We start from the raw sequence: 12,510 nt of genomic DNA, 5'->3' as shown, positions 1-12,510 counted from the left end.
TCGCGAGGGTGGTCACGCCGACGAGTAGGCACTGACACATTATTAAGCAGAGTGAATTGGGCGTCCATAAATCTGTCCAGCACACATGTATCTCGCGCGCTGGAAATAGCGTATCCCCATCTGATGTGGGGCGCGTTGAAATCTCCTGCTACCATAATGGGGCAACCAGGATGTTTCTGTCTTAGGTGCGTCAACCAGCCGAGACACAACCGAGCCGCACGACCGCTGTAGGGGCGGGCATAGTACGAAACGATGATAGCGCCCGTGCGTTGGAGACGAACCAATAAGGCCATGACTTCTTGCCACAAAGTACACCACCATGAAAGATCAACGCGGGTCTGATGAACAGTGCATCTTACATAAGCTGCAGCCTTCCCTGGAAGGACATCGGGCGTAGCACTCCTACGATCCAACATTGAAGGCGATGAGTATGCGACAAATCCTGAAATGGGTGGCAGGCCGTTGGATTCTTGAAGCAGTAGAGCCCAAACACGCAGCTTTCCATACATGGGACGCTGACGCAGCTCTCCGACCTTCCCCGTGATGCCGCGACAGTTCCACTGTAAGATGCCTTCTGGCACACTTGAAGACGTAGCAGCCATCATAGGTTAAGATTAGCCAGTAGAACCGAGGTGAGATGCTGGAGCTGTTGCGCAACGAAGCGCAAGAGTTCTTGGGGGGAAAGAGGTTTCGACACAGATGCCGGGTTAGCCATATGAACAGTTCTAGACGTGAAAGACGAATGCGACGACCGCGCTCCGTCATGACGACGCCGGAGCACTGTACGGCGTTCCTTGAGAGGTTCGATTTCCTTTTCAAGGGTGGCCAGGCAAGCGTCGATCTCCAACTCTTCGCTTGCCAAAGGAAGCGGCGTGTCTTCTATCGATTGTGAGGCCCGTTGTGGTCGTGCAGAGGACGACCTAACAGCTGCGCTAAATGTAGGAGTGGCAGCATCACTTGTCGCTGTACTTGCTATTGTCACCTGGCTAGCGTCCTCTTCCAGCGAGGCCAGAACGGCGTACGTAACGGTTCTACACGGACTTGTTTCATTGATGGATCTCGAGGGGTCCTTGCTGGCTGTCGAGAATGGCGCTTTCGAGCCTTCTTAGTGGCCTTCAACTTCGTAGGACACGTCGTGGAAGTGATGCCATGGTCGTTTGTTTGGCATAGGCCGAATCTAAACGATGCTGACGGTTCAGGCTCCATGGTGTCGTACTTGCGTGGGTAGGGGCAGGATGATTTCATGTGTCCCTGTCGAAAGCAAGAGTAGCAGTACGCAACGTAAGGCTTGAAAGGACGCGGGCGCAGTGCGCAGCCGTAATGCAGGATACGTTCAGGTGGACCTTGAAGCGTGATTAGGCACGTACGACCGCTGCCTAGGTAGCGAGCAGCCACGACCTTGTGTAGGGGACACGATAGTTCCTGCAGGAGCCTATCGGTTTCTTCGTCAAGGTCTTAGACGTAGTGTCTTAAATCGGTACCATAGGCGAGTACGCCTGGACTGGAAGGACACGTTCTTCCGAGACTTGTATTTGTTGAAGTTCTTCGAGATTATAAACTAGTGCCATAGCAGACACCCATACTGAGACCGTATTGATAGGTGTGTGTAGAGCGAAACCTTGAAATCGGGAATTCTCGAGGCTGGCGTCCAGGGCCGCTTGAATGATACGGTTGTGCAGAGTGGACATGTCATATCTAGCGCGAGGCTTGATAACCACTTTGTACCACGATGTCGTTGGCGACTCCGGAGACGTACCTGTCGGTCGTGCGGGCAGGCCTTGTGATGAGCGAGGTCTTTTCGGCGCTGCTGGAGGTACATTTTCATCCGATGGAAGGCCAGTAGCTTCCTTCGTTCTCTTGGCCGAGGTGTGCGCCATGACAGCATGGCTGTTCTGCTCCATGTTGGTGGTATCCATCCGCCTTCGCACGTTGCACTTGTCCCCACGAAGGACACGCTCCTGACTTGGATGGCAGTTGCATCGGTAATGTTCCGCTCCATCGACGGAGCGCACAGCAGCTCGGATGCTCCGCGCCGACACGGCGAGTTCCGCGGGGGCACTCGCACTCGTGAAGCCGCGCAAGAACTCGCACTGGACGACGCTGCAGGAGGATGTAGATGCCGACGAAACTTGTAGATAGGCGCAAGTATAATAATAATAATAATAATAATAATAATAATAATAATAATAATAATAATAATAATAATAATAATAATAATAATAATAATAATAATAATAACTTTATTTCTGCCTCAAGAAATACAGACGAGGTAGCTGCAGAAAAAGTTGTCATAAACAGCTTGACTCGGCCGCAGCGCCGAAGCCACGATCACAAGACAAGGGCAGCTCCGCGCTGCCCTTGTCTTGTGATCATAGGAGGCAGGGTGTATTTTCAAGCTGCACTTGCAGCTTTTCTCCCCTGTCTCCCCCAATCTGTTGGAAATAAATATTCAAATACAAAACAGCAGCGACAGGCGATCTAATTGCAGACATGATGATTTCATGTTAAAAAAAGATATATAACAATATAGCAAGAACACAAGAAGACCAAACAAAATCTTATCTGCACTTACATGTGCACAAACCAAATTACTTCTTCACAAGCGTGATTACGCTTATTTAAGATAATCGTCAAATAACGTACATCAAATGACAGCACGAATGACAAAGAATAATGGACACAATAAATATAGAACAAAGGAAACATCCTATATCAAGCTTAACTATACCTAAGGATTACTCAGTGGTTCATTCTTTTGCATATGAATTGTATATGGAACCTACATCTCGTTGGGTACAGGTGAACAAGTTGATGTTAGCATATTCGTACGTGTTGAGAAGGAAGTGTGTTGAAGGCGCTCTCTCCTCGTATTGATGCGTGCTGTTGGCACCAACCAGTTTTCGGGGTGTCTGAAAGGGTAACTCTTTGTATTTTCTTGTAAGTTTGCTAGATGCCGAATGTGACTTATATTATTTCTTGTTTCTATTTTAAAACAAACGCTGAGCCGATACTGACACAAATTCAAGATTTTGATTATGCCAGTTTCAAGAAAAAAGCTTTTGGTGGTTGTTCCACAATTTGCATTAAAGACATTGCGAAGAAACTTCTTTTGCAAAATATAAATTTTCTGTAGACAGGACAGCGTTGCAGTGCCCCATACCAGCTCGCAATAGTTATTGTGAGAATAAAATAATGAGTTGTAAAGAAGCGTTTTAATTGGCTTAGAAAGAATGTATCTAATGCAGCCAATTGCGCCAGTTATTCTAGCTAAATGCTTGACAACTTGGTCCACATGTACTGTACATGACAAAGTTGAAGAAAATACTACACCGGGACATTTAAAATGATAAACTATTTCTATTTGTTTGGAGGTAAATATCATACTTTTGTGTGGAGAAATCGGTTTATTTTTCGGCCTGATGATTACCGCTTTTGTCTTTCTCTCATTAACACGTATATGATTAGATTGGGACCATTTTTCCAACGAGCTCATCGTCGTGTTGCACGATTGTATCAGTTCATGAATGTCATTTCCGGAGAAAAAATGCTTGTATCATCTGCATATATTATGAATCTGGCATTTGGATTAATGTTTACAATTGCATCAAGGCAAATGTTGAAAAGTAGTGTTCCTAATATACTGCCTTATGGGACACCAGAAAAAACACATTTTATTTCTGAGTACACATTATGTATGTCAACCGTTCGTTTCCTTTTAGACAAGTAAGATCTTATTAGTTTTGCAGCCGTTCCTCGGATTCCGTAGTATCATAGCTTCTCTAGAAGTAATTCATGGTTTATAAGGTTAAACGCTTTTGAGAAGTCGACGAAGACTCCAATCACAAAAGATCTGTTTTCAAATTGTGACGGAATATACTCTTGTAACCGCCAGTTCAGTAGATTTTTTTTCGGAATCCGAATGGACATGGTGTTAGAAAATTGCAGTTATCTATAAATTTAGTAAATCTGGAGTGCGAAATTTTCTCTAGTGCTTCTGTAGTGCTCCAGCAGTAATTATGAACCTCCAAAGCGGTCCGTAATCAACAGAGTTCCAGTAGCGGGGAAAAACCAGCAAACGGGGCGAAAATCCGGAGCTACGGGCAAACATTATATTGCACGTGGGATTGCGTAACCTTTCCCATCGATATTGTTTGAATTGTTTGGTTCCGCAATGTGACCGCAATTACTTCTGCGTCATTTTATATATTTTAAACTGTATAGACTTAAGCGATCTTAATCCAGCCATAACATTCTCATGCGGCCGCAATTTTCTGGTTTGAAGTCACGGCCAGAGGAAAATATAGCCATAGGTGACTCTCTTTAGCAGCACAATTTATGAAAGAAGCGGTTAAATTAAATGGCGTTGCAGAGAGGCACGACCAGAACGAGAGGCACACTGGACACGCTTGACAGAAAGCCATGGTGCATTAAATGGGGTGAATATATATCTATAAGTAAAGCCTCTGTACTGGCGAACCTAAATTGTCCTCACCAGCAGCTGGGCTATTTGTCGTTCTAATGGAATAGAATTGAGGTGGTGAACTGACATAGGTATGTTATAGGCCTTCAACAATCCGGAGGCTTGCATATGTTCTTGTATTGACACTGAGATGTTAAGTACAAAGAACTACGTAAATATTGGAGGTCCCTGTGCTTCAAATAAACGTTTGTCGTGAGTGTACCGCAGGTGTCCATTCTTTCTCTCCAACCATTTGCAGGAGACAGCGGTTACTCTTTGGCACGCCAAGGAATGTTGCATGCTTTTCAGTAACTTTTAGACAGGCTCAGGTTGAATTGGGATCAAAAATGAAATGTTTCTAATGCCCAACCATAGCTCGAAAGACAATTTTTTTCGAACAACAAGTGTAAAATCGGATAAAAATACGAATTTAAATATGTTTAGTCCGAAGAACACTGCAAGCAGGAACAGGAAATGGGATTGAGAGAAGAATAGAAAACTGAATGTTCTTTGCAAAACTCGCTTTATTCCTGCTCACATTGAGTTTCGATACTGTGGGCGAATGAGGACTCGCATTTTCCCTTTTCAGAAAGCTCTAGGCGCATGCGCCTTTATCGTGACCCATGGATTATCGGTAGTTTCAATACTTAGCGATGTTGTGCGAGCGTATGAACGTAGTTATGACGCGCGCAACTGGAACTTAATCAACAAAGGTTTTTGCTCGTAAGAACTTTTTCTGATTGGTCCGCGGCCATCGCTAATGATATGCTTGCTGTCTCTATTGGACTGTTATTGTTCTCACGAACTTTACTGGTGTCAGAACTTTTTGTGAATGCGGACGCCGGTGTGGCTTATAGATCTACCCAATATTTTTTTTTTGTGCGTGCGTGCCTGGAAGACGCGCAGCTGTGTTGTCTCGTAGTAGGCAGAGTGCACGACGTCGAGGCTGAACGCTACGTGAACGCCGTGGGTCAGCGACAAGGTGACAGCCGCTCTGAGCTGCGACGTCGGGTCCGGCGCCGTGAGCACAACCTGCAGGGGGGCGATGTCGATCTTCAACGGTTCAAGCATGGCTGCCAGCGACACGTCCGGGGACAGCAGGAAGCGATGACAAAACCTGCAGTCGACGACATGCGCAGTTCCGGGAATATAAAGTAGCGGAAAAGCTTTTTTTTCTTCTGCAAGAGCGATTAGGAAGAACAAGGGAAGCCTTCATTGCATACACAGAGGAAGTACCAGAATAATTGAAAGAAAAAGTAACAGAATAAGGTGAACCGTTTGGATGGTCTCACGAGAAAAAAATGGGCACTGATGGCGTGGGCTGTCGGATCATGATGCGTGTTCAAGCTTCGATGTAACTGATGTCTTGTAAAGACTTGGTTTTAATGAGACTTGGGCTAAGGAAACGTTTTGATGAGATAAGTAAGATTGTGGTGTGTATTTTCTATCATGCAACCAGCGTACTGAATTATTGCCTTAAAAATCCATCAAGTATGTGCACACCTAGATTTTGTTTTGAGCAAAAGTGAAAATGGGCCAGTTGTTATGGGAGCATAGCTAAATTCAGAGCGCGAACTACTGGGATACAAGCTAAGGCACAAGACAATCGACGTTGCTACTTGCAACTGAAAGTTTATTCGGAAGGTTAGAGATTATATGAACCCGACATGTCCTATGTCATCATGCGCCATCAAACGCCATAAAAAATGAACGAAAAAAATAAAAAGGACTATTTATCGGCGTTAGCTTGCAAAAAAAAAATTGCGCGTCCTATGTCGTATCTATAAAAGATATTTCAGGGTCATGCAGCGCTATAGGAGGCATGACTTACACACCCTGCCGCCCTTTTCTTTATCTCGTGAGCCTCTACAACACTTGTTCGATCTTTGTGCCTATAAAGAAACGTAGTTCTATAAAACTTGAGGGCGCCTTTATCTTGGGAGTTGCCGTCTCTTACGTGCATTGCGAGACTTGTGTGTGCCGTCCCTTTTGCGGACAATTTAGTTCCATGCTCAGCTTCAGTGGTGTATTCTGTGCCTTTCTCGTGTGGAAAAACATATGTGGGCCAAACTGACTAATGCCTTAACACTAGGATGAAAGAGCATTCGAATTCCACGAACCTTGCAATTCCACCTTGCAATGCACGTAAGCACTGCAGCTCCCAAGGTAAATGCGCGCCCAAGTTTGCTGATACTACAGTCCTTTATGGGCACAGAGATCGAGCAGAAAAGTTGTACAGGCTCACGAGATAAAGAAATGGGGGCAGGGTGTATCAGTCATGCTTCTATAGTGTTTCATGACACTGAAATATCTTTTCTAGCTGCGACCTAACACGTAGAAATTTTTTGGCGAGCTAACGTCAATGGTCATTTTTGTTTTTATGTTCTTTACGTTTTTTTTTTCGTTTTTATGCCGTTTTATGATGCTTGATGACATGTCGGGATTACATAACCTCTAACCTTCCGAATAAACATTCAGTTGCAAGTAGCGCCGTCTCCTGTCATGTGCCTTAGCTTGTGTCCCAGTAGTTCGCGCTCTGAATTTAGCCATCTTGTTTTGAGCTGATGGACGTCGACTGGGAGCCATTAAGGTTATACGAAAATCAGTTTGTCATGAACGCTCTTGCGAGACACCATTTTTGCTTTATTAACATACAAGTTCATTCATTAGTTACAACACAATGAAGAAAAATTCACAGAGTCTCTTATGTTATCCCTAAGACGACTTGAAGGCGAAAGCCCAAGTGCCGGTGCATAAAAGATTGGCACATGACGTATACTTCCGCCTTAATTCGCTTAGTCATCCCTCATAATTCGCTTACTCATTGTCTTAATGCGCTTAATCATCCCATTTAATTCGCTTAGTCATACCCTTTATTTCGCTGACTGTACTTCGCTTAGTCATCCCTCTCAATACCAAAGGTCGAAGTTTCGACTCCCATCCAAGGTCATAGGCTCGAGTGCCTAAGCAACTCTACCCTAATTAACTGTGCTTCAATTAACTTCCCCTTCATTAACACCTAAGGACACGGGTTTCACACCCACCGATTTTCGAAGGTTCGTAGCATTTTTCACTTTTCGTGTCGTCGACATGTTTTCACTCAAGGTTGACTGACCAATGAGACCTATAAGGCTTTCGCCTTAATAACGACAAGGTCCGATCGAATCGCTGCACAGTCATGCGGGTAAGTTACTCCAATGTAAACATAACTCTTTCGCAAATAGCCTATAGTTGAATAAACGTATGAAGATATGTCATTAATGTGAATAGCGAATAAAAATAAAGGCGTTGAAGCCGCTCAGTATAGAATTCCTCTACTGCTCCTATTATATAACCAGAATTACGAATGAGGTTGCCCTGCTTATATTTTACTAACTAAATCTTGTTCGTGCCATTTACAATTAGTTCTCCTCAGTGCTTAACTCCGTCGTTACAGCGTGTAATCGATGATATGTGAAAATCGGCGCGATGCACTAGAACTACCACATGTGCCTTTCTTAAAAAGTACTTTTATGAACATTCTCGGTGTATTTGGCAGCTGTAAATTCTTTATGCAGAGTAAAAGCGCCGACGGCCACTATAGTGACACTACATAAACATATGACATAAACACACATAAATCTAAAGACATAAACATATAAACGAACTGGGCCAAAAAACTACGGGCCAGGAAACCGGCGTCGTGTAATCGGTATTTTTAGCTTTCCCTAGATTATCGGAAGGCCCGGCGTCAGGAGCTATGTATGTGAACATAACGTATAGAAAGCAGGGCAGGCCAGACACAGTAACTGTAACTCATTGTGTCAGAACTGCCACCTAAGTTGGCAACCTTTCTTTTTGGACAATGTCTCAAGGTATACCGTAAAAAAAAAAAACACTCAATTTTTAGTGAAAGGACGGTAAATGATGATAATTTGCTCTAAATTTGCGAAATGCCCCGCCAAACATTCGAAAACTCGCTTTCAAAACATTCATTTTGCCACAGTTAGAATTCGCCTCCCCAATTTGGTCCCCTCATCAAAATTACCTAATAAATATGACGGAAATGATACAAAACAAAGCAGCCTGTTTCATATCCCGTAACTACAGTATAAACTCGAGCATTACACAAATTAAACTAGACCTACTGTTGCCGCCATTAGATATCCGCCGCAACATCGCTCTTCTGTGCTTATTCCACAAATATATTTACACTAATAAACGAACCCGGTTGCAACTACAAATACCCCACTCTTTTTCACGCAGATTACATAATCAGTTCAGTTTCATGCGCATATACGGTAAAACAAATGCATTTAATTCATCGGCACTACCACGTGCCATCCGTCTCTGGAATGACCTCCCTGATAACATAGCCTCCATATCTAATCCCGACACGTTCCGCTCTCAGTTACTCATGCTTTTCCCATTTAATACCGTTAACGAGTGACCAATCTAGTGTGTGTTATCGTGCATTCTTGCCATGTCGTATATCATTTTCATAAACTGTATTCCTTGCTCTGTTAACAGTAACAAGTGTTCGTGTGCTTTCTTATATTGCTTTGTATTCCTAGTGCCTTCAATATTGTGTAACACGGTAATTTTCTTATAGCACTGTTCCTGTTGGAAATTTGTACTTTTTATACTTTTTACTGTTTAATATGCCCCCCTTACTTTATGCCCTGCCATGGGCCTGTAAGGTGCTTTTGAATAAATAAATAAATAAATAAATTTTGTCTTTATTGTGTTTTCAACTGTTCCTATACCACCTTATTAGTAAACTATAGCTTCAGATAACCTACTGGGGTGGCGAATCAATGGTCGGAATGGGAATAGAGAAGACACCCCGATCATCTAAAATGCATCAGATCTCAATATCCACCTTAACTTAGAAAGGCAGCTTCAATGCAGAGAAGTGGCTCACAAATAGGTGCATTGGCATACATCTAGAGGTAGAGATAAACGAGGCGCAAAATAGGGCGCGGTGTCGGCCATCGAGTCATTTCAGCAGAGCAATTATTCAGTGGACGATCGATTAGTAGTCCCTAAGAGTCTAAAAATGAAAAGTCGTTAGGGTGTCTAAAAACTCGTTGTATTTACCGACTTACTCGCTAAGTTACCTACGTCGACATCCACAAAGTGAAGAAATATCACTTAGGTCTGAGTTTCAATTCAAAGGAACTGCTTACAGAAACATATAACGTCGGATTCCAGAGCAGTCGGTATGTCAACTAAGACTATATAACAACTATAATTTGCGTGCGCTCACATATAACACAAATTTAACTCTGCCCGCTTCACCATCTCCCGTACATCTACACTCGCTGAAGCTCGCCACGCATGAAATAATTGCCTGCTATAGCACATTTCGCGGAAAACAGGTTCAGCGTAAAGGATCTTGAAGCGGCCAATATAAAGGACGTTTTTGTTTTGTTCGCAGTTATTTTGCGTCTTTCAAACCGGTTCCTACGGCTCGGAAGGATATGCAAATTGAGCTGCTGCGGTCACCTGTAGAAGCTGGCCACGGCGTGCAGAGGTTTTAAATCGGTGGCTCCGTGTCCAGCTTGGTGCGCGTCCGCCTCTGCAGCGCTCACGTGCAGGCTGGTGTTGATGCGCGCCAGCATGAACCGCCAGTGAGCGTCCAGGAAGTCGTCGCTCGCTGCAGGGTAAGCGACCAATTAAGCCGCAGGGCCGCAGGTCGGAAATAAGCTCATTAGGAATCGTAATTACAGCGAGGTGTTGTGGCGCGGCTATATCGTTCATCATGCCAGCGTCGCTGACGTGAGCGCCGATCCGCCGCAGTGGCACATGCAGTGGCCATGGCGTCGTGCTGCTGAGCTCGTGGTCGAGGGTTCGATCCCGGCCGCAGCGGCCGCATTCCAATGGAGGCGGAATGGAGACGCGGCATAGTGTACCGTGCGTCTGGTGCACGTTAAAGAACCCCCAGGCGGTGAAAATTAGTCGGGAGCCCCCAGTACGGCGTGCCTCAATCGCACAGTGGTACTGGTATACGTAAAACTCCAGAGGTTTTAATGCGTGAGCGCTCGGAGTGTCAGTTGACAAGAGTATGAGTGTGAAGTGGGGAAAAGTGGTCCTATAGTGTGAGAGTATATATATATATATATATATATATATATATATATATATATATATATATATATATATATATATATATATATATATATATATAGAGAGAGAGAGAGAGAGAGAGAGAGAGAGAGAGAGGGAGCAACTGTCGTTGCTCTGCTCCGGACCACCGTCAGCTGCACGTCGCTCCTCGAAGAGCCTGGAAGTCCGTCGAGTGAGCTCCCGAACAACATTTAGCAATTGAGGTGAACGCCATTGGAAGTATGATTCCGAGACTTCGAAGAAGTGAGGCGTAACGCTAACGTATTTCTCTCGCATTTACCGCTAAATCGCCGATGCTCTCCACGACACGCCCTGTCGCGCCCATTGGTCGCGGCCGAGACGAGCGCACTCTAAGATTTCCACATCTCGGGCACTCTACCTTTTTGCTCTTTTTACTAATTCAACATTTGTTAATTTTGTACTAAATGATGTATTAATAGGAACACAATTTTACTACCAGTTCCTCTACGAAATGTCTGGCAACACATACATTTAGTTTTATTCGCACGGCAGGCTTCGTAGAGATAAGCAACGAGAATTATTCCGGGGAATGCGAACCGCGTTTTACCAATTTTGCTTTCTTCGCTGGCTATAGACCACGTTCTGTCAGGCGTGCTATCAACTGTGAAGAGCATCAGGACAGTTAAAACTTTAATTAAATTGCGGGGTTTTACGTGCCAAAACCACGATCTCAGATGAGGCACGCCTTTGGGAGGGAATGCGGAAACTCGGACCCCCTGGAGTTCTTTAACGTTCATTTAAATAAAAGTACACCAGTGTTTTCGCATTTCGCCCCATCGAAAGGCGGCCGCCGTGGCCGAGATTCGATCCCGCGACCTTGTCTTAGCAGCCCAACACCAAGCCACTAAGCGACCACGGCGGGTTTTACCACAGATTGCGCATACAAGCAGCGCGTAAAATAGGAGACATCGCGGGGAACAACATTTAGCGCTTGACTATGAAGCGACATTTGTTAGAAGAAGCTTAAACGTCACGGGTGTTCCCGTGAGAAGTGTCAAAATTAAGCCAGTGATTTAAGAAAAAAAAGTTCATATTTGCTCGAAATGACTAAACACAGTGGCGGGCACCAGAAATTATCTGGTAATCGTCAATGAGATGATGCATTTTGAATGTTTTTTGTGATTTACTTTTGCACAGATATTGCAGCCGCTGAATCGCCGCCGCCAACTATCAGAGCGGAGTTCTTAGGCGCCCGTTGAGCATCGGCCTCCCTCGGCGTCGGCGGCGTCCCTAGGCGTAACCGCGCGAACGAGCACAGTGAGGGATGAAAGAGCGAACGCGGAGCGCAGCAGGGGATGAAAGACGGTGATAGGGAAGACAGCGTGAGGAGGAAAGCGGAGGAGACGGGTGCAGCGGTACCATGAGGGGTAAAGCGGAGGAGTAGGGCATGGCGAAAGTGTGAGAAGAAAAGCGCAGTGCCATCAAGACGGGCTCTGCGGCAATGATCGCTATGAGTTGGCTCCAGAACAGCGCGCCGTCGTCTGTTTACCGAGGGCATGCGGCGAGTGCGATATCGTATTGGAAACAAAGCGCTGCATTAGCGGAGGTCTGTCTGCGGCGGCTGCTGTGAATCGCGCCCACGCGTCACCGACGTGCTGCCTCTCGCGATCTTCCAATTAGCGAGGCAGTCGCGCCACACTTCGCTCCGTTTGCAATGTGTCGCTCGAGACAGATTGGCCACGCCTGCCAATACATCGCGAAATGAAAACATTATAGTGCGCCGCTCAAATTTTGCATTAAGGAGTATCGTAATCGCCGATGAATTTTTTTTTCATCTGATATTCACCGACAGAATTTTGAGATTGACACAAGTTTTGAGACATTTGTCTCTCATCATGCCAGAAATCACATTGGCGCTATTGGTTAGTTACAAAGAAAGCCTTGCTGACTGCGTGCGACAGATTACGTAGAGCGCCAATCTA

The 12,510-nt window shown here is 45.0% G+C and overlaps 2 protein-coding genes across 2 annotated transcripts in view; both read right to left on the bottom strand.

The window, feature by feature from the left end:
• LOC142568678 (uncharacterized) overlaps window positions 1–1,901 on the bottom strand; it is a 51,665-nt gene extending 49,764 nt beyond the window's left edge. Inside the window, exon 1 of the mRNA XM_075678530.1 lies at window positions 1,757–1,901. Coding sequence (XP_075534645.1) covers window positions 1,757–1,901 — 145 coding nt within the window. The remainder of the gene's footprint in view (window positions 1–1,756) is intronic.
• Window positions 1,902–4,970: 3,069 nt separating this feature from the next.
• LOC142568676 (uncharacterized) overlaps window positions 4,971–12,510 on the bottom strand; it is a 120,218-nt gene continuing 112,678 nt past the window's right edge. The window contains exons 5-6 of the mRNA XM_075678529.1: window positions 9,947–10,097; window positions 4,971–5,576 (exon numbers count right to left, since the gene is read on the bottom strand). Coding sequence (XP_075534644.1) covers window positions 5,276–5,576; window positions 9,947–10,097 — 452 coding nt within the window. The 3' untranslated portion in view covers window positions 4,971–5,275. The remainder of the gene's footprint in view (window positions 5,577–9,946; window positions 10,098–12,510) is intronic.

Source organism: Dermacentor variabilis, unplaced genomic scaffold, assembly GCF_050947875.1.
Source record: "Dermacentor variabilis isolate Ectoservices unplaced genomic scaffold, ASM5094787v1 scaffold_29, whole genome shotgun sequence".
Lineage (NCBI taxonomy): Eukaryota > Metazoa > Arthropoda > Arachnida > Ixodida > Ixodidae > Dermacentor > Dermacentor variabilis.
Note: the sequence above shows the minus strand (reverse complement) of the source record. Positions and strands in the feature narration are given on the sequence as shown.